General features: G+C 38.2%; 1 protein-coding gene across 8 annotated transcripts in view; it reads left to right on the top strand.

Moving 5' to 3' along the window:
- The window catches only part of LOC127411226 (SPARC-related modular calcium-binding protein 1-like), a 147,404-nt gene extending 132,622 nt beyond the window's left edge, over nucleotides 1-14,782 (top strand). For 2 of the 8 annotated variants that reach the window (XM_051646634.1, XM_051646633.1), the window contains 2 exons: nucleotides 3,771-3,866; nucleotides 13,039-14,782. In XM_051646634.1, the coding sequence (XP_051502594.1) occupies nucleotides 3,771-3,866; nucleotides 13,039-13,055 (113 nt within the window). In that variant the 3' untranslated portion in view covers nucleotides 13,056-14,782. The remainder of the gene's footprint in view (nucleotides 1-3,770; nucleotides 3,867-13,038) is intronic. The other 6 variants (XM_051646641.1, XM_051646635.1, XM_051646636.1 and 3 more) reach the window with 4 other exon arrangements.
- Nucleotides 14,783-25,284: the final 10,502 nt, after the last annotated feature.

Raw genomic sequence — 25,284 nt, 5'->3', positions numbered from 1 at the left:
AAATCGGTTTTGGGGCTGTCATTTAATTTTCTCTCTCTCTCTCTCTCGTACTAACCACACACACTCGCGCGACCCCTTACAAACATTCTGGCACACATTTTTGGCTAGTAGATAGCTTCGTGATAAAGATCAGCTTTGTCCCTAAGCTACCATTGACCGGTTTCTCTCCGCCCACATTCGCGGTCATATTCCCTGGCCGGAAGTCTCGCGTGACATACTCTCCACGAGAGTCACGTCCGCCATTTTGTGCGCGTCCCTCCTTACACACACACACACACACACTCTCTCACACACACACCCTCATGTGTTATAGGACTATTTTGATTTCCATATCTAATCATATCACTGTTTAGTTTGTAGTTGTATGTCTGAAGTTTATTGACTGCATTGTATTAATTATTAATTGATATTACTGCATAAATAAACTTTGTTTATATTACAAAGAGAAGTGTTTTGGTTTGTTTTGCATACACCTGTGTCATGCTGACGGGATGTCAGTGCTCGGATTCAAGCCTTCATTCATTGTTTTTTTTTCCCGAAAATCAATATTCTTCGGATGTCGATTTTCCTAAGAAAACAATCTAATATTGAGACTGCTATACTATTTGGTTATTAATCCCTGATTCCAGGGTGGTGCCCCGTCAATGTTAATCCTTATTAATATTCTATTGATTTTTGATAATTGATAATTATCTTTGATGATTGTTGAATTTGAATGATCAATGTTAATTTTAATTAATGTTTCATCGATGTTAACAATTAATGATTATCTTTGATAATTGTTGATTTAAAGGATTAAAAAAAGCTAACATTGATTCTCATCAATGTTCTATTGATTTTAATAATTAATATTTATCTTTGATAATTATTAATTATTGCTAATAACCAAACCCGCTCCTAAACGTAGCGCACCACATTTACTTGAGCCCCATGCGAGGTTTTAATTAGTTAGATTCAATTAATTAATTTAAATATTAATTAATAACTAAAGAAATAATTATTAATTATTTCTGATAGTAACAATGATCTAAACAACCAGTAAAGCCCTACAAAGTGTTTTAGCAGGATAGTCTACATGCCACTAAACTGCTTTTGAGCATTCAGTGGTAAAAATGGGCAGTTGCCCTAGGATGGGCAAAGAGTTTAATTCAATTATAAAATAGATGTCAGACAGAAGAAGTTTTAGTAAGCTGAAAAGCGTTTTTGTCAGTTTGTTTGCTTTAACATTGAGTGCAGGCATGAGACTTGTCTCGTCTGCGACTCTTATTTCTTGTGTAAAAAAAAGAGGCTTTGTGAGTGCGTCCCATTAGTCTCATAAAAAGGACTCTTTAAGCATCTGGCTGAGAAAATGTTGCAGACACACTGATTTGTTGCATCTTCGTAATTTCCGATAATAATGGATGACATCATGGTGATGTTTTCTATGGAGTATGTGAAAATGGAAGCAAGCTACTTGCCGTGTTGACTTGCTTGAAAAAATTGGCACTGCTTTGGAGCCCTCTCTTTTCTATAGGCTTTTATATTAAAGTCTCAAATCTTGAATTTATTGTATGTTCAGATTATATTGCATAACATTTCCTGTGTTTTACTGTGTCTGACACTTTTGGGACATTTAACCTAGTTAGGTGCATCTGTAGTGGCATGCATGCTGCAATATACTGTATACAGTACTAGTCGAAAGTTTGGACAAACTTGACGATGTTTCTCATGATTTAAAATATTTTGATCTAAATGCTTATGCATTTCTTGATATTGATTGTGTAGACAAATAAATTGTGCCTGCTTATCAATTCACATTTACATTTATGCATTTGGCAGATGCTTTTCATCCAAAGCCATGCTCAACCAGTTGAGCTAGAAGAATTACAGCTGAGCTCAAGAATTTCTCTAGAAACTATATATTTATTTGTTTGTTTATTTATTCATTAAAATGAATGAGTTGGACCAGATAGTGAAGAAAAATCTGACAACAAGAGCCTAGCATACCTGGGAACTAGCATAGCATACATACAGTATTTGAAAAAGTGTCCATTTGTGTTGTTCAGTAGCTTTGATGATGGTGCTATTAATCTAAAATGTTGAAAATAGTACAATAAAGAATACGTAGAGTGTCTAAACTTTTGACTGGAAATGTACTTAATATGCATACATTTACATTTACTCACTGAACAGACACTTTTATCCAAAGCGTCTTGCACATGAGGAACATAAATATTTTGCCATACAAAAGTCAACTATATCTACTAATGCCAAATACCAAGAATAGCCAGAGTAGTTTAGAAGCTAGTGCAGAAGATTTTTATTATTTATTTATTTATTTATTTTGCTGTATGGTAAGTGCCATTATGCTTGTGGACTGGTTATGTGCTCATAGTAGAGATGTGTTTTCAGCAGTTTCTTGAATGTCGAGATGTTTCCACAGATCGAGTGAAGGTTGGAAGCTCATTCCACCACAGAGGAACAGATAAAGTGAATGATTGTGAAATTGATTTTTTTCCATTTTGCCTCATTGCAATGGGACCATTGACAGAGAGCAAGTGGGTACATACACCTGGAGGAGCAAGTAAGAGGGTGCTTTTCTATTGACTGTACTGAAGGCCAAAGTCAAAGATTTGAACTTGATGCAGGCAGCTACAGAAAGCCAGTGGTTTAAAATCAATAGGGGGGTGACGTAAGCCCTCTTTGGTTGACTGAAGACCAGACATGCCACTGCGTTCTGGACCATCAGCAGTGGCTTAATCGCACTGGCTGGGAGGTCGGCCATCAGAGTATTGCAGTAGTCCAGTCTTTAAATGACAAGAGCTTGGACGAGGAGCTGTGGAACTTTTTTGGACAGGAATGGTCTGATTTTCCTGATGTTGTAAACTTGCATGTTGTGTAGATCAAAAAAGGGGAGGGATCCAAGCATTGATCCCTGAGGAACACCAGGGGTTAGCTGATTTGACTTGGACTGCTCTCCTATTCAAGAGACCTTTAATAATCTGCCTGTGAGGTATGACAAAAACCAGCCAAGTGCAGTGTGTCTGATGCCCAGGTCGGAGAAGTTGGACAGGAGGATCAGGTGGTTCACTGTGCCAGAAGCAGCAGACAGGTCAAGGAGGACGAGAACATATTATTTGGAGTTAGCTTTTGCCAGTGGCAGGGTTTCAGCTACTGACAAGAGGGCAGTCTCCATTGAGTGTCCTTTTTTGAAGCCGGACTGATGTCTGTCAAGTAGGTTGTTCTGTGAAAGAAAAGCAGACAACTGGTTGAACGCAGTTTTCTTAATTGATTAATTTATCATTCATTTATCATCATGTATTTATCTTCATTCATTTATTTATGCATTTACTTTGCATTGAACATTACACAAAAAAGTTACAACATAACCAAAGCTCCTGTTGTTTATGCACAATTTATGCCAAATAATAGTAGCATCCCACTAAATTCTATAAAAACCATGCAAAATCCCTAAAGACATAGTTCACCCAAAAATTCAAATCTGGTTATCATTTACTCACCCTTATGATGTTCCAAGCCCAGATGACATTCTGTCTTCCATGGAACACAAAAGGAGATGTTAGGCAGAAGGTTAAACTAGGTCACCATGCAGTTTTATTGTACAGTATGGAAAAGGATGCAAAAAGTGAATGGTGACTGAAAAAAGCATTTTGTCTAATTGTGTTCCATGGAAGAAAGAAAATCATATGGGTTTGGAACAATACGAGGGCGAACAAATGATGAGAGAATTAATTTGTTTTGATTAACTATCCCTTTCATTCTCGATTCAGTGTCAGCAATACCTCATTGCACACCTCTTCTGCCTCAGGGCACCAGCCTAGCATTCAAGGTCTCTAATGTGCAGCCTAACAGAGATCTACAGTCAGGTAAGGCAACTCTCAGACACACTGGATCTGGTTTCCCCAGCCTTTATCAGATCAGGGGGACGGGGTGAGCAGGGAGAGGCTTTGTGTCCTTAATGGCACATTCATTTCATCACTTTACCCCTCTGAAAAAGTCAAGGCCAAAATTGACCGTTTTTTTGGTGCCTGTTAATTACCGAAGGGAATTGGGCTTTTGAGGAGAATGAGTGTACAGATACTGAGAGCTCAGAGAATTCCCCACACTAGTGAACAAACAAGACAAACTCTCAAATTTGCCTCAATATCTTCTCCGCAAAGCAGTTAGTTATGACAGCAAGGATATATGACTAAATAAGTTTGATAGCAATAACTGCCAATAAATTATAATGCTCAATATTTCAACCAGTGTGGGGAAGCAACTTTGAAATTGCAGCTTGCCAAGCTATCTTTTTGATAAAGTTGTTAGGTACACTGCAAACTGCTAAAAAAAAAAAAACATCCACTCGCTGAATGAGAGTTCATTAACATCCACTCACTCACATGTCATTCTAAACATGCATGACTTTCTTCAGTGGAACACCAAAGGAAAAGTTTCGCAAAATGTGCAAGCTGCTCTCTTCCATACAATGAAAGTGGATGGGGACTTGGGTCTGTCATTTTTATAATAAAATAATTACATAACAATATATATAAACATATATGACTGAAATTGAACAGACTGAAAGTTATTTTATACTTTCTTTGAAAATCTACCTTAACATTTATTTTATTTCAGTAAATAAAAAAGAGCAGCTTACACATTCTGCTATAAATAACTCCCTTTGTTTTCCACAGAAAAAAGAACAACAGTAAATGATGACTTTTCAGTAAAAAAAAAAAAATATATATATATATATATATATATATATATATATATATATATATATATATATCATCTTGGGTGAACTGTTCTTTTAAGTTAATAGCTTTGCAATATTAATTAGTTACTCTCCAACACTGGTTTGAACTCAGTTTAAGTAGGAAATTCGGCATGGCTGTTGAAACAGAACTGTCCTTTTTATTGAACGCCCACCTGCGTCCCCACCCCCAAATGCCTGCTGTTGACCCCCCGTACACCACAGACACACATCTGAACCCCTCTGCCTGTCAGGCCCTTCCTCCATGAATATAGGAGGAGTTTCTTCACTGGAACTCTTGTACTCCCTTCCACCACAGCCATCTGCAAGCAATCTGTCTGCTTTACCCATCTCCCCGGTCTCTCAGCTTCTCTCTGATTGATGCCCCAAATTAATCTTATGACCCAACCTGTGGACACCGAACGTCCCATGCCATCATGATCCAATTACATGCCACATCAGTCTGTCACAACGTACTGTACATGGCGTGAATGACAGTGTATACTATTTCTTTTGTGCAATATGTTTTTATGTTGATAATGACTTTTTGATCCTTCAAAGCAGCAATTTACATAAAACGCCAATGATTTGTGGTCTAACGTCAAGCGCCCCAGCCTCAAAGGCAAAATGGATCAGGCAGAGAATTAGAGAAATGATAGGATGAAGACAAGGAGGTAGCAGTGGAGGAAGAATTACACATAACCCACAAGGAAAGGATCTGTTTCCCACATGATTTCTGAAAGAGAGAACAAACATAGTCTCTTAACCTCCCATCTACATTAACATGCTCTCTCTCTCTCTCTCTCACACACACACACATACACACACACACACACACACACACACACACACACACACAACATCATGGGAGCTGACATCGAACATATCATCTTCAGTGTGCATTGTGTTTTATGCATCTGGACAAGTTTTGCTTAAAGCCCTCCTGTATCCCACACATCCACATTGTAAAGGCCAAGGCTACATTCAAATTTGCATACTACCATACTACTTTTACTATGGCTGCATTGGATAGTAGGGATGGGTCATGATCGTTGACTAGTCCAAAAACCAGGGGTCGGCAACCTATTATATTTTAATAAAGCCCCTCACACCTCCATGCCAACCAACCTCTTGATGTAATGCAATATATCACGTAGCATGTTTTTTATGAACTGAGTGGAAAGCTAAACACTATTAAAATGTGACTAGACTACGGTATAGTCAATAGACAAGCACAGCGCGAGCAAGCCATTTTTGCATTACAAGCCGGTTGCACAGATTAATTCAGGCAGCACTTCACTTTTGAGGAGTAAACACTTTTGCCAGGTTGAGCAAATCGACAGGTTCTTTGAGAATGTTATCTGTTAGCCAATCGGCTTGCTCTTATGTGTCATGCTAAAGGAATATTCTAGGTTCAAGACAAGTTAAGCTCAATCGACAGCATTTGTGACATGATGATTACCACTAAATTAATTGTGACTTGCCCCACCTTTTCTTTAAAAAAAAAAAAAGCAAAAATCTGGGTTCCAGCAAGGCACTTACAATGGAAGTGAATGGGGGCCAATTTTTATCATTAAAATACTCACTTTTTCAAAAGTATAGCCACAATACATAAAAAATATGCATGCAAACATGATTTTAGTGTGATAAAACCAATTACTAACCTTTTTCTGTGTAAAGTTATAGCCAATTTTACAACTTCATTGCCATGACGTTGTAATGTCAACAAACCCTAAAACGCTAAACTGACTGTAAAAACAACGATTTAAACAACTTTACAGCTCAAGTAATACATGGGTTTTAACAAAATAATTAATGTAAGAGCTTTTATAAATTTACCAGCTTCACATTTCTGCCTTTAAACCATCCAAAAATTGGCCACATTCACTTCCATTGTAAGTGCCTCACTGCAACCCCAATATTTGTTTTTTAAAGAAAAGAAGGGACGCGTCAGAGTTAATTTTTGTGGTAATCAAAAGTGTTGGGTGTAATGTGCTACAAAGAAACATGATACTGTAATCTAATTACATTTCGTGGTAACGCAGTACTGTAACATGTTTACTTTTAAAATTAAGTAATCTGATTGCAGTTACAGACATGAATAAAATTACGCTAATGGATTACACATTTATTGCTAAGACAATAATATTAAGTAGAATGCATTTTAAAATGTATTGCGTACCTATGTTAGTACTTTTATGTGTGTTGATTTGTAATCTAATGAGCATGCACTCTAACAAACCACCATGGCATAGAGGACACATATCGAGGCAATGGCAGATGAGTAAGCGGCATTACTATGGATGCAGCGGAGTGTAGTTGTTTATTCAAATAGAAAACGAAAGCGAAGTGTTTCAAGTTTTTATGCGCTCACAATCAATCTCAGCAAGCTCTGTGTCAGGAGAGAGGCACGCAAGGCTGGGCCTCCTACTCAAATCTCAGCGCTCCACTGTATCCTCACGCACCTCCCTCACGTGTCCCTCTGCAGCTGCCGCAGGAGGAGAGGGGATCGGCTTCTGGCATATATGGAAAACAGTGCTCGTTCCCATCTGACAGAGGGATATATCGCTCACAAGGTGGAAACATTTGCGGAAGCTAATGGCTCTTTTATGTTCTTTATGTACTGTACACAATAAAACACAAACACAATGCAATAGCGATACAGGAGTGCAAGTGCTAAAGGATACTCAGTTCGTCCGAGCACAAGTAGGGAGGTAGAAAGTCAACTCGCTGTAAAGTTGTGTAAACACACACATATGCTGCACATGTACACACAAACAGACATACCGTACATGCACACATACACATGCATGATGCAACACACAAGCAAACCTGTATATGCACACTGAAAAGAAACAACAAGCATTCAAATACACAATGGTTTTACTATCAAAGCTGTTTGCAAATGTGTTTTCAGAAATGTTTTCAAATGTGTCTTTCACACCAACACAAAAACAGGTAAACAAGCATACTGTACACATACAGTACGAAGGATGTAGATAGTGGACACACACACACACACACACACACACGTGTTGGTGCGGCTATCCTTATGAGGACTCTCCATAGACGTAATGATTTTTATACTGTATGAACTATAGATTCTATCCACTAACCTACCACAAAACCTAACCCTCACAAAAAACATTCTGCATTTTTACATTTTCAAAAAAACAAACATTGTTTAGTATGGGTTTTTTTAAGCGATTTGAATTATGGGGTCACTAGAAATGTCCTCATAAAACCACATTTATAGCATAATACCCTTGTAATTACCACAATTACATTAAAAAAATTTAGTTTTTAATGTAACTACATTACCTGAAGATTACAGCGTATTTGAAATAAGAAAGTTAAGTTGCATTTTTAGAAATGCATTGGATCTCTTTAGCCAAGGTGCTGTCTTTAACAAAATTACAGCAACATGACATTGTTTTCAGTCAATATTAAAGAACTAAAAGAGCTATTTTTTGCAGGTTTGATTGGTTTTAGAAAGTAAGTTCAAAGTAAAGTAATTAGTATTATGATTACTTTTCCCATGAAGTAATCAGTAAAGTAATATGATTACAATTTTAGATAAGTAATCAGTAGTGGATTACTTTTTGATAGTAACTTACCCAACACTGGTAATCAACATTATGCCACAAATGCTTTTGATTTAGCTTAACTTGTATTGAACCTAGAATGTTCCTTTAAGTCCTTTGACATGTTATTGGGTAGCCAATTTACTTGTGTCTCTCTCTTTGTGTAACATTTAAATTTCCCAGTTTTGCAGACAAGCCAGTTTCACTGCAGCCCATTTCTCCTGCAGCCAACACATTGACTACAAAAACTGATTATTTGCTTACCATCTAATCTACCCAGACCTTGACAGGTGCCCTTGTTAGGAGATGATCAATGTTATTCATGTCACCTGTGAGTGGTCATAATGTTTTGGCTCATCATTGTGTGTGTGTGTGTGTGTGTGTGTGTGTGTGTGTATGTATGTATGTTATACTATACTATACTATACTAATGGCCAAAAGTTTGTCGACACCCCCTTCTAATTAACGAATTTGGTTACTCCATTAAAACCAGTAAAGAAAAATCTTAATGTTTCTTTATGTAATGGCTTGAGCTTTGTGTGCTTCCAAATTTGTGGCAACTGTTTGGGGATAGCCCTTTTCTGTTCCAGCATGACAATGCCCCTGTGAACAAAGTGAGGTCCATAAAGAAATAGTTTACTGTGTTTGGCGTGGATGAAATTGACTGGCCTGCACAAAGCCCAGACCTGAACCCCACTGATCACTTTTGGGGTGAACTGGAACAGCAACTGTAAGTCAGGCCCCATCGACCAACATCAGTTCCTAACCTCACTGATAGCCTTGTGTCTGAATGAGAGCACATCCCTGCAGCCATGTTACTACATACAGTATAGCCTTCCCAAAAGAGTGGAAGCTGTTATTACAGCAAAGGGGGAAATTGATGCCTAAGGTTTTGAAATCAAATGTTCGTCAAGCACATATGGTGTCCACAAACATTTGGCCATATAGTGTGTGTGTATGTATGTGTGTGTGTATATATATATATATATATATATATATACACTCCGGAAAGTATTCACAGCGCTTCACTTTTTCCACATTTTATATTACAGCCTTATTCCAAAATGGATTAAATTCATTATTTTCCTCAAAATTCTACAAACAATACCCCATAATGACAATGTGAAAGAAGTTTGTTTGAAATCTTTGCAAATTTATTAAAAATAAAAAATGAATGAAAATCACATGTACATAAGTATTCACAGCCTTTGCCATGACACTCAAAATTGAGCTCAGGTGCATCCTGTTTCCACTGATCATCCTTGAGATGTTTCTACAACTTGATTGGAGTCCACCTGTGGTAAATTCAGTTGATTGGACATGATTTGGAAAGGCACACACCTGTCTATATAAGGTCCCACAGTTAACATGTCAGAGCACAAACCAAGCCATGAAGTCCAAGGAATTGTCTGAAGACCTCCGAGGCAGGATTGTATCGAGGCACAGATCTGGGGAAGGGTACAGAAAAATTTCTGCAGCATTGAAGGTCCCAATGAGCACAGTGGCCTCCATCATCCATAAATGGAAGAAGTTTGGAACCACCAGGACTCTTCCTAGAGCTGGCTGCCTGGCCAAACTGAGTGATCGGGGAAGAAGGGCCTTAGTCAGGGAGGTGATCAAGAACCCAATGGTCACTCTGACAAAGCTCCAGCATTTCTCTGTGGAAAGAGGAGAACCTTCCAGAAGAACAACCATCTCTGCAGCACTCCACCAATCAGGCCTGTATGGTAGAGTGGCCAGACGGAAGCCACTCCTCAGTAAAAGGCATGTGACAGCCTGCCTGGAGTTTGCCAAAAGGCACCTGAAGGACTCTCAGACCATGAGAAACAAAGATTGAACTCTTTGGCCTGAATGGCAAGCATCATGTCTGGAGGAAACCAGGTACTGCTCATCACCTGGCCAATACCATCCCTACAGTGAAGCATGGTGGTGGCAGCATCATGCTGTGGGGATGTTTTTCAGCGGCAGGGACTGGGAGACTAGTCAGGATCGAGGGAAAGATGAATGCAGCAATGTACAGAGACATCCTTGATGAAAACCTGCTCCAGAGCACTCTGGACCTCAGACTTGGGCAAAGGTTCATCTTCCAACAGGACAACGACCCTAAGCACACAGCCTTAAGTACAAAGGAGTGGCTTCGGGACAACTCTGTGAATGTCCTTGAGTGGCCCAGCCAGAGCCCAGACTTGAACCTGATTGAACATCTCTGGAGAGATCTGAAAATGCGCACCGACACTCCCCATCCAACCTGATGGAGCTTGAGAGGTCCTGCAAAGAAGAATGGGAGAAACTGCCCAAAAATAGGTGTGCCATGCTTGTAGCATCATACTCAAAAAGACTTGAGGCTGTAATTGGTGCCAAAGGTGCTTCAACAAAGTATTGAGCAAAGGCTGTGAATACTTATGTACATGTGATTTTTTTTTCCCGTTTTTTATTTTTAATACATTTGCAAAGATTTCAAACAAACGTCTTTCACATTGTCATTATGGGATATTGTTTATAGAATTTTGAGGAAAATAATGAATTTAATCCATTTTGTAATAGGGTTGTAACATAACAAAATGTGGAAAAAGTGAAGCGCTGTGAATACATTTCGGATGCACTGTATATAACATGGTCTGTTCTAATACTCTATTTGGATTGGCTGGAATGCGTGTACTTCAAACCGTTGAATGCACTGTAGTTCTGGTCAGTTTTAATCACCATTCGATGTGAATATGCTTTTTGTAACCATAGCAACATAACATTATAGAGCAAGCAGAGTGAGCTATAGCAGCTGAAAACATTTCCTAATCACTTTTATTGGCATAGTTAATATTATGGAATTCAGCTTGTTTTGCATGGAGGGTGAGAGAACGAAATCCGGACCTATTAAATGCGTCTTTCACTGTCCGGCAAGGCGATCCCTACTAAAAAATCCAGCTTAACCAGCATGCAGTTCCCAGTTAGTGCTGGTGTGTTGCTGGTCTAGCTGGTGGACCAGCATAGCCATGCTTTTCACCAGGCTTTTTCAGCTTCGCGTCGGGTAGTTCTTCGCCTCCATGTCGTGCATTTAAAATAGTTTCATGCACACCTAGCCGGGGATTATCCCTTACATATTACACATATCAGTATTGGCACAGACAGTTACAAGGATAATTTAAAGTGGCACAATATGTCAAAACGTTTGCGACCACTGTTCTATTCGATAATTGAAGTCAACTAGTTTTTTCTTGATTCTTAACGGTGGTGCAGACAATGTGCTGTGCTTTAGCTGTTAGATAGTCTGCCCTTTTGGAAAAGTTGAGTCTTCCGGTACAGCCATACACATTCAGACAGTTTCAGTCTTTCATTCTGTGCCTGTTGCATTCAGGGGCGCATTAACACATGGGCTTACATGGGCTAAAGCCCAGGGGCCCACAACTCCCAGGGGGGCCCATTTTGCGGTGTCCGCCACCCCATTCTCCCCCGTCGACATCCCCTGAATGAGCGTTTGTAAACACTTTCAGCGAGAGATGCTGTTGTAAACATAGAGACTGTGCACAACTGTATAAGCCATCCGTGTAGCACGTTCATCGCACAGCAGTACCTCCCCACACCCCCATATCTCCGCTCAATGACTGACGGGGCCTCTGTGAAACAGCGAGCCCATGGGCCCAAAGGTACCTTAAAGCACCCCTGGTTGCGTTGCGTCTCATGTTGTTTTTGGAGCATCCCTCTATTAAAGGCTGGGTGTATCCTGATTTTCCAATCTCTTTTAAGAGACCAAAAGTCTTTTTTTCAATAACTGTGGTCCCTTGGTATCCGCCGTAACAAATTCCACACTCAACATTCAAAAATTGCTGTCTTGAGAAGTGCTACGACACAGGTTTTACATTAGTAATGCCAAATGCTCATTGGCACTCGTGTGTCTTGTGACCAATTGCGACATGCTCAAGTTGGGAATGGTTTGTAATGCAGGGCGTGCTTTAAACTGATTAGTTGACTAGTTGTTCACACAAGCCACTAACTAGTGATTTATTTTTTATTTTTTTAAATATGTTGTTTTGCGCATCCCTTGTATGTAATATGTATACTGTGCACATTGTGCAAATTTCTCTAGGCATAGAATACCCAGATGATCTACTACATTTGCCAAAATTTGCAATGTACAACATTGCTTAGAATACTGTATCTCACAATGCAATGTGCTGAACTTGACCTTCCATTTCCAGTGACGAATTAAATCATGTTACGTTTTTTTAACATCTCTTTCTTGACCCATTATTTGATCAGACTGCCAAAAATTAAGACATGTTTACAAAAAATGGAATTACAAAGGCAAAAACTTTTATTTCCAAGATGGCATGTAGTTGCCACTCATTGCATTAAACATGCAATACGATGAGGTCATGCAACAAACTTTTTGAAATGTTTATCATGAAGTAATCCCAACCATTTGACTTAATATTTTTAGAAAACAGAATGCAGTATTCAGTGTATACTGCACAGATTTTAGTAAGTATTGTAAACAAAGCCCATTATACTGTTTACCACATTTCCTATTTGTCATGTGTAATCTACTTCCAGAAAAGATCTAGGACACATGTATGTCTGCATATGTGAACGGGTGCATGCATGAGTGCAGATAATCTTAAGAATGCCGCAGTTTTGTCACGCTATTGCTGTTGGCGCATCTGTAGGCAAGCTAGCTGAGCGAAGTTGTCAAACTCTCTCACTGGCTTATCTTTCCTCCAGTAGGTCGTCTGGTTTGAAGACAGAAAGTTCCAGAAGATGAGTCAGTAGCACAAAGCACAATGGGAATTCAACTGTACACTGCTGGAAGAGTACAACAAAGGATTCTTAGAAGAATAAAATAAAAATTGAGGTTCCTCAAAACAATAAAAATGATAACATGGAACCTAAATATTTGCACTTTCTCCTCCCATTGTTAGATATTTAAAATGTTCTTGTTTGTGTTGTAAACTTTTAATAATATGATTAAAAGATTGACAAAAATTTATACTGTATGGCCAAAAGTATATGTGGACACCCAAACACCACAATCATATGTGGTTGTTGAGCATTTAATTACAGATCATCTGCATAAATGGGGTTTGATCGTCCTAAACTTCTTCTGGTAATGCTTTTCACTACAGTAGATGTTGGAACGTGGCTGCAGGGATTAGCTCCCATTCAGACAATAGAGCATCAATGAGGTGAGACAATGATGTTGGGCAATAAGTCCTGGCTTGCCGTTGGAATTCCAGTTTATTCAAAATGTGTTTCTACAATTTGCTAGTATGTCATTGTATGGCATGGCATTAAGATTTGTCTTAACTGCAATTAAGGGGCATAGAAGAGAGTGTCCACATACTTTTGGCCATGTAGTGTATGTCAGATAACAGCCTGTAAGTGTAAATGACTATCTGCTACCATCAACAATGCATTTTCAGCATATCCACACTCACCGCGAATCAAGACAGTATTATATAGTTATTACAAAGCATTTGCATGATAACATTTTAAATGACAAATTCAAAATTCTAATTTTGAATGTCAATTCAGAATTCAAAATAATGAACATTACATTTTGTCTGTTGAAATTAGCATGTCTAGAAATGCCTCTTCACCTGTTTGCAGTTGTTTTTGTAAATGTCCACTCATCCAGTTTGTTTGCTCTGTTGTTCACCTTAACAACAGAACTAATGGAGCATTGATAGTGAACAAGAAATTTAGCAAAATCTTTTCTGTAAACAAAGATTAGCTACGGTCTCCAGACCTGCACCTTAGAAAACTAGTAATGTTCAACTAACGATCACCTGAGAATTATCAGTAAGTTCTGCATGGTTCATTCATTCAGAGTTCAAAAGCACTATCACGCAAAATTAGCTTTGTAAATGTCACAAAACACTTTGCTAAGATTCACCTTTTCAGATTGATTATTCAGTGAGTACATGGTGTGCCTTACAACTTCAAGGTGTTTTTTTTTGTTGTTTTTTTTAATGATGTCTTCAGCAAATTTTTACCATAAAGCTCAAAGCTGGGCCTTAAAGCTGAAATGTGTAATTTTTTGTTTAATGTTCTTTCTTTTAATTTTTTTTTTTTTTTTTTTTTTTTCAAATTTCCCAGCTTAATATGCAGAGTCAACTGTAAGTAAACCTTTTGTAGGTTTATTTAATCAAAAGGTATAGAATTCTGTGGCACTATCAAACATTCCTCTGTATTTGTTTTTTTTTTTTTTTTTGAGTGGCCACCATGGTACTTTTTTTTTTTATAAAGGTAGGACCCCATGTTCTTATCTGTCTAGAAGAGGACTTTATACTGTAAACTTGGTCTCACAATAAACCAGTAAAATAAAGGTTTTCCACCTACAACTGTAAAAAAAAGCACATCTGTGTTTACAAGTCCTGTCTGGTGTGATTTATTGTTAAGCATCAGTGTTAGCTGGAGTGTGTTAGATAGTGTTTTTTTTTTTTTTTTAGTAATCAATTCTATAGTTATGTTTCAGGAACAAAAGATTGAAAAGGGTAGTTAATAAAAAAAAAAAAAATTTAAAAAAAAAAACGAAATTGTTATATTTTCATCATTCTGTGGGTTTGGAGATAATTTCTTGTCCATCCTGAAAACTAAACAACCAGCATCTTACAATGAAATAAGAAAAATACTGTAGAAATATGTACCCCCTAACATTGACATTATCTTTCTAATTTAAGAAAGATGTTGTTTGTTGCTCTTTGTGTCTGGTTCTGTGTTTGTTTGTGTGTGTGTGTGTGTACTATGTTTATACTACATTGTGGGTACACCACAAGGGTAGTGTAACACAGGTCAATGGAATCATGACCTGGCCCCGCCTTCCGCCCTCCGCCCTGCCACATTCCTTCCTCCTTCTCTCACGCCGGGGAGCCCCCGACATGACGTACAACCCCCCCGTCTGCCGGCAGGTCATCCCCGTCTTCCTGGATTTAGGGAGGGGACGAGGGGAGGGAAACAACAATAATAACAAAACAAACAAAAAACATGGTACATACACTGTAACAGTGATAATACCAAAAAAAAAAAAAAAAGACAAGAATATTTAAATAGAGAGGGAAAAGTCAACGTGGAGCGGCAGCGGGAGTGAGAGAGAAAAATAAATTTACTCGCCGGTTCCCCGATACGCCGTAGCCTGGTCCCCAGCCACTCCTCCACCCTCTAGCAGACGACAGCCAAGCCTCCACGGGCGGATCGGAGGCAGTCCTCTGGCCCCTGGCGGATGGAATGCCCCGCCGCATTTCCGGTGGACGGAAGGGGTCTCCCCCGCCCCTGGCAGCGGTCCTCCTGCTTCAGGCGGTTGGCCAGGAGCCCCTCCCTGCTTGCGGTCAGTGGTTCTCCGACCCCACTGTGTTTTAGCGGCTGGTAGGGGTCTTCGCTGCCCCTTGCAGCGGCCCTGACTGCTCCAGGCAGTCAGTTAAGAGCCCCTCCTTCCCTTGCGGTCGGCGGCCATTTCTCCACTCTCAGGTGGCCGGGATCCTCCGTCCCCCGGCGGATGGCCGCAGCTGCTCCGTTGGGGTGGATGGTAGTGGCGAGGACTCTACTACGGCGCATCCCTCCTCCTTCCTGGTCCTCGGCACCAGTGTAACACAGTTCAATGAAAAGGAGGAGGCGACAACCGGCTTGACGATATAAATAATATTTTAATGAGAAACTGAACCAAAAGATAAATACACACAGGTGTCAGGCAGCTGCCCGTAACTCTCTCTCTTCGCACTACCGTCTCTGGTCGCCCTTATCCCTCTCGGGCTTAATCAGCCTAATTAGGGGCCGGGTGTGTGGAATCATGACCCGGCCCCGTCCTCTGCCCTGCCACAGATAGTAAAACCTGAGATCACCTACCTTGTGGGGCCCAGCCAGCGCACCCCATGAGGGAAATAGCTTTTTAAACATACTACATTATTTTTTGGAAAATGGTAAATGCAAAAAGGTTTCTGTGAGGGTTAGGTTTAGAGTGTGTGTGTGTGTGTGTGTGTGTGTGTGTGTGTGTGTGTGTGTGTGTGTGTGTGTGTGTGTGTGTGCGTGTGCATTTTTGGCTTATGGATATGTACTTGGAAACCATTACTTTGGCTTAAAAAGTAAAATAGTCAAGTTGTAAATATTTATCATATGTGCTTTTAGTATTTTATCAAAGTCAATCTTAAAACAGTGTTTAGCAAACTCTGAAAGCAATGTCATCATCAATTAGAATATATAATAAAGTAAATTAAAGTACATTGTATTAGTTGGCTCTTTTGCTCTCATCATAAATTTTTTTTTTTTTTAATACATTTTATCACAATGTAAAAATGACAGCCAGTCACAATACACATTTAAAAATCATTTTTGTGTCAGCTCATATTTTATCCGAAAATGTACACTACATTTAAAAAAAGTTTGGAATCACTATGAAGTGTTTTGTTTTTGATATAAATTAATCATTTTACTGTATGCACTAAGGATGCATTCAATTGATTTAAAAAATACAGTAAAGACATTTATAATGTTACAATTAACTATGTCTAGTTCAAATAAATTCTGTTCTTCAAACTTTCTGTTTATTAAAGTATCCAACATTTGCAGCAATGGCAACTGAGCAGACCATTCTAGGTATCATTTTAGTAAGATATACAGCTGACATCTCATCCCATGCTTAAGTAGAATTTGCATATATGACTTTAGTGTTAACCCAAATAACAAGCTCTCTCTCACTGCCACTGCAATAATATAAATATGACAATAGGACAAAAAAAATCCAATATTAGTATTAATATTACCAATTTCTTTCCATAAGAGCAAAATCTATTTTTCTATAAAAAATCTATAAATCTATAAAAATTCCATAATTTTGGCTGCCAGTGTATGTATGTATGTGTGTGTGTGTATATATATATATATACACTCAGACGCACATTACTGACTGCCATTTCCTTCAGAGACTTCTCCAACGCTGATCCAAAGATACCAATGTTTTTCAACAGGTGCTGCATTGATGTTCCAATAAACCCTCAACACCCGACCTCCACAGGGTAAGTGGCAGCCCTCCATCCATTTGGCACTCAGCAGCCAGATCAGCATATTTTAGCTTCTTCCTCTCATAGGCTGCCTCCAGGTCCCTCTTTCCATGGGATAGTAAGTTCAATCATTATGACTTTCCTAGTTGATGCCGACCATAACACTATGTCAGGCCTCAAAAAGTTGATGGTGATCTCAGAAGCAAATTTTAGCTGCTGGCCAAGGTCAACCATCATTGACCGATCACTTCCATGTGCCAGGATTGACCTCTCCTCCCTCCGTGCTGTGCCTTGTGCGGCACCTCCCTTTTTAACAAACTCAATGTACTTCCTCTGAGGTGCATGATGGCCTTTGTTGGCCTTTATTCTACACACCTCAAGAATCACTGCCAGCTTTCATAGAACCTGATCATGCCACCACCTGTACCATCCTTGTGCCAAAGCAGTCTTGCACCCAGCCAACATGTGCTATAGATTTGCTCTTGGGGCATCGCAGAAGGGACAACTCTCCTCTTTACCATACCACAGAGACAAATTTCCAGGGCTTGGAAGAGTGTCATAGGTGGATCATATTAGAAAACTTAGCCTGGCCTGGGGTATCTTCCACAGGTCAGCTTATCCTAAAACTCTATTAGATGCACCCTACCATACTGTCCAGTGCCCTTGCTGCTGCTGGAATTTCATGGTTGCCGGTGCACAAGAGCCATTCACAATAGAAACCACACTATCCTCCGCCATGATGAATATTTATATCTCCTTCCAACGCAGAAACTCTGGTAAAAGGTAAGCGCCTCGTGTATGTTTTTGATTATTACATCTGTTGTGTCTCTCAGCTGTGATAAGTCTTAATGCTGAAGTTGTTAGTTTAACTGAATTTCCCAGCTGTGATGTAGTTGTTGTAATCTGAGCAATCATGGAGTGAGAGACTTCAAAGAATGACTTTGAAGAGGACTTCAAAGAAACCGCTCGCTGACTGACATGTGCTCACTCAATACAGATCAAACTTAACTGGCTCATAACATATTAAAATGTCTTTTGTCGCCACCTGCTAGCTAAAATCTTTAATGTCACAGGAAAAATGAAAAGACATATATCTAGCTCTATTACACATTTGCGCTGCTCTAACACTTTAGTTTAGAACACCACGAACACAAGCAGAGTGATACAAACAGTGAAGCGTCTGAGTCTCTCGTCCAATCAGATTCGGGGACTGGAACTAACTGTTGTATAAATATATATAATAAACATTATTTCATTAAAGTATAGTGTAAAGATTTAACACATTTCAATCAAATGATGTAGGTACCACTACAGCTTTTAGTACTTTAAACATATTGATCCTGAAAGCTAAAATTATTAACACAATATGAAGGCAAAACCTATTTAGTAATGTTAAAAAATATTAAAGCAATGATATTGTTAATTTGATGTGTCACAATTGCCCCCAACCACTTTCTACACACCCGTATTGGGAGCAACTTCAACACTGACTAGTATTAACTTCAATGTTACGATAAAGTCTTTCTCAATGTAAATATATAATGGGGCCATTACTGTTGGGGTATGTTTATGTTTCTCATAACAAAATATGGCAAGTAGATTTATAGTTTTCTCTATAATTGTGAGTTATGAAGGAAACTGTTAAATGCTACAATTGCCCCTGGCCTCACCTACTAGGTATATGAACTTCTATTTGCCTTGCATAACATCTTTCCTTTCACATATATATATATATATATATATATATATATATATATATATACACACACACACACACACATTAATAGTACTTCAGAGAAGTAAACACACACTTGTTCACAGCTGCCGCCCATTTTCTATTTTACACCAACCTGAAACGCAGGTTCGTGCACCCCCTTTAGTGCTTCCAGACCTCAGCTGAGACCTAAATGTTTCAAATTGTCTGACAAAGCTGGAACGGCTGTAATCATGGCCAATCAAACATGGGAACCAATCTGGATGGAGGCACAGATTACTGTTAATATCACAAATAGGCAGAGGGTGCCCCAAAAGAGAAGTGATTAAGCCTGGAAATGGCCTAAACCAATTCACCATCCCAACAGTAAAGACAGGGCCACATGTTCAGATTGTACAGAACAGCAATGAAACCAAGTGCTTCTATAAAAGAGGCACTCCCTCATCCCAGGTGCACAACTGATTAGATGTCTAGGGACAGTAGAACCAATATAGGAGGATGTGAGATCATTGTTGTGTGCAGTGGAGCATTGAGGTACCAAAGTTTTATAATTTGACTTCCTTTAGAAGCAGAGATGCAGAAATATGTTACTGAAGATGAGGATGGTATCAGAGGTGGGATCAAGGATTTTTGGGGGGTGAAATGTGGGGAGATGAAATAGGGGTTTAAAGGCAGCTGCAATACATGTGTCTAACACTGACACATGTGGCATTTGACTTCTAGTGTGAAGTTCAAAATAATTTTATAATGACGCAGCTGCTTTGGGATGTGTACATGAGCGAGTGAGTGTATGTGTGTGCGAGTGCTTTGTGGAGAAGGATAATGGATTTGCATTGTTCCTAAAAGACAGAAACACTTATAGAAAAAAAAAAACAAAAAAAACTAAAGTTTGATTTTCTTATAAATGTCATGTCAAGTGATTTCATGCAACTGTAAAGTAGTTTCAGCCATCCTTTATTAAAATGTACTCAATTTAAGTTTAACTAACTTATGGTTATGTTCAAGATATTAAGTCATTTATTAAACACTATGACCCATGACATCCTACAGTTATTATAAGTTCTATACTTGCTTAAGGGTAGAATGGTGATGACTCATGGCTCACTGCTTGTGGGCATCAAACCAGCAACCTTTTGATTACGAGCCCTGTGGTTTACCCACTACACCATTTTTACATCATGTGGTTAAGTTCATGCAAGGTTGTGATATACCGGGAGAGAGCTATCTGTTAGCATTTCCATTCCTTGATGCATAAAGCCCTGGAAGTACACTTTTTGGAATCTGCCATCTTTGTTTTTCCTGGCACAAAATTCTGGAAGACTGATCTCACTGTGAATTCAGAAACAGTAGGTTGAAAATTCTTGAACTAAACTCAGTCTGTGCTTACCGAAATTCAAAATACTGCCCCCAGTTGCAGAAGTGGGAAGTGTTTATGAACATAAATACACATCTGAGCTTAAGTTTCTAGGTGAATGCCCACAGAGAGGCACCAAAGTGTGTTGTGAGTTGTTCAAAATAATGAACCTGTAAATAATGTTATACAGTGAAGAGGAATGCATATTTTATTAACTGTACCCCCAAACCCCAACCCTAAACCCAACTGTCAGTAGAGTAAATATTAAATTTTAGAGGGAAATGGAACCTCCGAATCACACTTGTCACTGATTATGCAAATGTGATTACTTTTTCAATGCAGGACTCAAACCCAGGTCTTCCACACTGCTGACACAATGCACTATCAGTCACGCATCAGGAGAAGGTAAACACATATGAACTGATGCAAAAATGTGTGATGGGGGATGGCGCTTGTCAGTAACTCGACAGAATAGGGTCAATGCCAGGGTACTGGAACTTTCGGTAGCAACATTTCGACATCCCATATGGTCATATTGGTTCTGGAAACTTTTTTTTCTCCCCTATGCTGTAAATGACATGTGATTGATCAATCTATATTAGATCTCCTTGCAGAAGATACAGTAGGGTCAATTGGTCACTGATGATACAGCTACTATAAAATAATGAATCTTCTATTTCATATTATATGTTGTTTGGAAAAAAAAACTTTGAATGGTTTTCAGTGGAGAAACATGGTTTTTCCCTTTATCAAGTTATTTTATTTTCTGGAAACATTTATGAAAAAAACAATCTACTCAAATAAATATATAAAAATGAGACTTCATTTTTTTATTAAAATAATACCACTAAATCAGTTTTACCATGCAACATCTATTTAAGAAAACCAACAACACTGATATTTAATTGTTCATCAACATAAGCAGAGAGAACTATTCTGTTACGGTTAAATTCAGATTTCAATAATATAGTAGGAATTAACAGTATAAAGATTATTATTGTGTTATTGTGTTACTAAGGCAAAGTGACTCGATCTAAGAAAACAACTTCCAGATTTGATGAAGAGAAAAAGATAATTGCAGGACATTTTTCATTTGGTTTTATCCATTATTTTTTAAAGATTTTGTCCAAATGATGTGATTCACTAGTTTCAGTCCTCGTGTGAAATGAGGATCTCACTTAAGCAACTCCGCACATGGGCAAAACACTGCAAGCCATTTTAAAGCACATTAGAGTCATGGAGGGCAGCAATTTAGACGATAATGCACTTAACAGTTCAAGCAAAAAAGCATGTGAAATGGGAAAGAGGCATATTAGGTCTTCAGTGTGAACCATTTGTGTTGAACACCCTGCTGTCTGTCTAGAGCAGCACCTGCCTAACAGGTCGTGCTCTCCAGGGCCAGGGGTCACCTGCCAGGAGGCCTATCCTTGAGGTCAAAGGTCACATCTCAGACACCCATGTGTGATTGAGAACACAGCTGGGCTAACCGAGACAGGTGTCGGTCCCTTTATTTAGCCCTCATCTTGGGATGTGTTCGAAATGGAATACTAGCATACTGCTAACTGCATGTTGAGAAGTATTCACTGAATAAGGCCAACTATTTCTTAAAAATAGTCATATGACCTCATTATGTGCAAGTTTATTTTATTCCCCAGCGTTGCCAGTTTGGAAAATATGGAAACAGTTTCCTGTTTATGAGTTTCAGTAATTTTCAGTAGTAAAACATATATTAGGCCAGGCGTTGTTCACATAATCCAGTCTTTCCAAATCATTAATCTTAGACCTGCCTCATTCTAGTACTGTCACAAACTCTAGATTAAAGATATTCATAAATGGCTGAAGTTTTGTTCTTGTGTTGAAAACCAAATGAATGCATTGTAAGTTATGGTCTATTAAATCTAAATAATAGCAACTGTAGTACAGAAAGTGAACTTGGGGTACAACTAAAATAACATGAGCCAAATTTTACTGTAAATCCTTCATAGTAGAATTAAAGTCAAAGCAGCATACTCTTTAAATAATAATAATAATAATTATAATAAATGAAATCAGTGAAACATAATGAAACCCAAGAGCAGCCTGATGTTATTGAGATAATATGCTTCTGTGAAGGAGGCTGGGGTGAAAAACAAGGTGGGTTACCTGGAAATCAACATCCTTGAGGGCACACAGAGGGCAATTTAACTTTATAGTGTTTTTACCCACTTTTATTGTCATGCTGTTTCTGCCCACATGAGATGTGGTCTATGCACAGGAATGCCTCTTCACCTCTGTTCATTATCCCACTGTGTTCGGCATCCCATTTTGATTATTTTGGATTGGCTACACATATTAAGCACCGTGGGATTTTTTTACCTCCTGGTTGTCTTCCCTTCATTTTGCATATGAAGTGTAAAGTAAATCATGTTCCGAAGTCTTTATGAGTAGGTGATTTTTGCTGCAGTTTAAGCAGGCTACATGTCCCCCTTAAATAGCTTTGTACTCTCTAGTATTTCTTTACACTTTAGGTTCCTTTGACAATTTCTTGTCTCAGACTTAAGACTTAATTGGTGTAGGATAAGATAAATTAAGATAAAGTTGTATATTCTCTTTCTTGTGCTTGCACATTGGCAAGCGCAGATTATTGCATACTGGGACAACATATAAGTGGAAAAAATGTATGCATCAAGAAATTATTTTGTATTCATCTTTTATGTTCTGAGGTACATTATATATATGCATCTTGGTGGAACCCTTCTGCTCTTTTTCTTTGTCTATAATTCAATTTGGGTCAACACCATAAGATTAAAAAAAATAACGTACTATAATTTTAAATATTTATGGAAAATGTTAAATTCAGCATCCTCTTCAATTAACAGATAAACTGGGGAAGGATGATTGCAAACTGATTTTCAGCTACATCTATTCTATTGCCAGCACCATCAGAAAATCTGAAGGTGATGTTACACCCCTGAAGGTGACAGATAGACATTAGAAAATGATTGAAACACGAACACAGTGCTGCTTTCAGCACGTGGAACTGTATTGATTTCAATGCGCAGCACAGGTTGCATTAATTGCAACACACAGCACAGTTCCCCCCCTACCGGACACTCCCGGAATTACTTGAATTTTGCTGCTTAACCCTTTAAAGCCCGAGCCCAAAATTCCATTCTGTGCCAGAATATGATATTCGTATTCATATAACATCACACACCTGAACTGTATATACCATATTGAAGAGAAGAACTAGGGCTTTCAAATGGTAAAATATATGTATGATTATTTAAGGCTAATCATCCTTTATCAATAAGATTTCACTCGGCAATTTTTACAAAAATCTTCTCCGGCCACCATACTTCATCAGACAACTGCATTTTCAACCATTTTAATTACAAGCTAGAGGGAAACTTAGAGTGTATTAAATATGCATAATTTTGTGGGCAATGTAGAATAGCAGACAGATTAGAAATATAATCTATTGTTTAAAAGTTATGACCATTCTAGTGATTTGTAGGAAAATGGAATAAAACAAACATTTAGAATGTTAAGATACATTTCACATGACCACTCCTCAAGTACTCCTTTTGAGCACCTGTAATAATAAATTGAGATTGCATCTGAAATTGAAGGACACAAACACTGAAATATACATTTTGTGTGTTCAATAAAACATGCACTTTATTTTATTTGAACATTAGAATTTCACACACAAATTGCACAGCAAAACACACAAAATCAAACTTTCGAACTATCTACAGTAAATACATTTTTAATAGAGTGCATGAACAGAATATATATAAATTCATATGCAGTGGCGTATCCAGGACATTTTTACTGGGGTGGCCAAGATGTGGCACAGACCTAGTACGGGGTGGCGATACCAGGAGAAACTTTATGAATGGCACATGATCAAAATGTGTAAATATCGCATTGCTTTGCTTCAACATCTACACATGTAGAATAAATGAATTCTTAAACTCATGTTAGCATTCACTGAATTGTTTGTATTCAATATCAGACTGTTGTTTTGACATTTGACAGTTTTCTATTCCTGTTCTATTTCAACCTATTACAGTTTCTGGAAATCTCTGGTTATTTTAACATAACATCCATTTTTAAATCAGTAATTGTTTAGGAAAAGTCAGTTACACATTTTTAAGAGCTATTCTCATTGTAGAGAATTAATCTGCGTATAACATCAGGTATAGTGTATAATCATAAAAAGATACAAGTACAGGTGATAACTGATTGAGGCACAATTCAATCAATCATTCATTCATTTATTAGCTATAACTGCACTGTCCAGCAGAAATATTGTTAAATTGGGTACAAATCAGTGTGTGAAATTGGCTACAAGGGCTTATAGGTGTCTGTCTGGAAACCCCAAAATTGCAGACTGAGCTCTGAATACAGTAAAAAACAAAACTCTATTTACAGTAGAGTCTACTCAGGTTTATTTTCCACATGTTCTGATAGATTCAATTACTTTGAATATTACCAAATAAAATAGTTAGTCAAATCATTTGTGGCATTTAAGTGCAATTTGCCCTGCCTCTGCATATTTAAAATGTCAAATAAGGTATAAAAACTTTGAAGATTTTATTGGTCTGACTGACCAATAATACACATAAAGAGCTCATAAATAACTCATGTAAAGATTTAAAGTACAGTCACATCACAAACCCTTCCATTTCACACACAGGTTAGCCATATATATAACTTTAGCTATTGAACATATACATCTGTAAAACGCTTTACACACCTCCGTCATTAAATCAGGAAACATGGCATTTCATGTCAATATAAAGATAACATGCTGAATGTGGTGTTGGGTCTAGCTTACTCTTTAACCTAGCTACTGTAACAATGAAAAAATGTTTTCACATTCACATGGAAATTTGGGATAAATTAAACGATAGATTAGATGA

This window comes from Myxocyprinus asiaticus, chromosome 20 (assembly GCF_019703515.2).
Source record: "Myxocyprinus asiaticus isolate MX2 ecotype Aquarium Trade chromosome 20, UBuf_Myxa_2, whole genome shotgun sequence".
Taxonomy (NCBI): domain Eukaryota; kingdom Metazoa; phylum Chordata; class Actinopteri; order Cypriniformes; family Catostomidae; genus Myxocyprinus; species Myxocyprinus asiaticus.
Note: the sequence above shows the minus strand (reverse complement) of the source record. Positions and strands in the feature narration are given on the sequence as shown.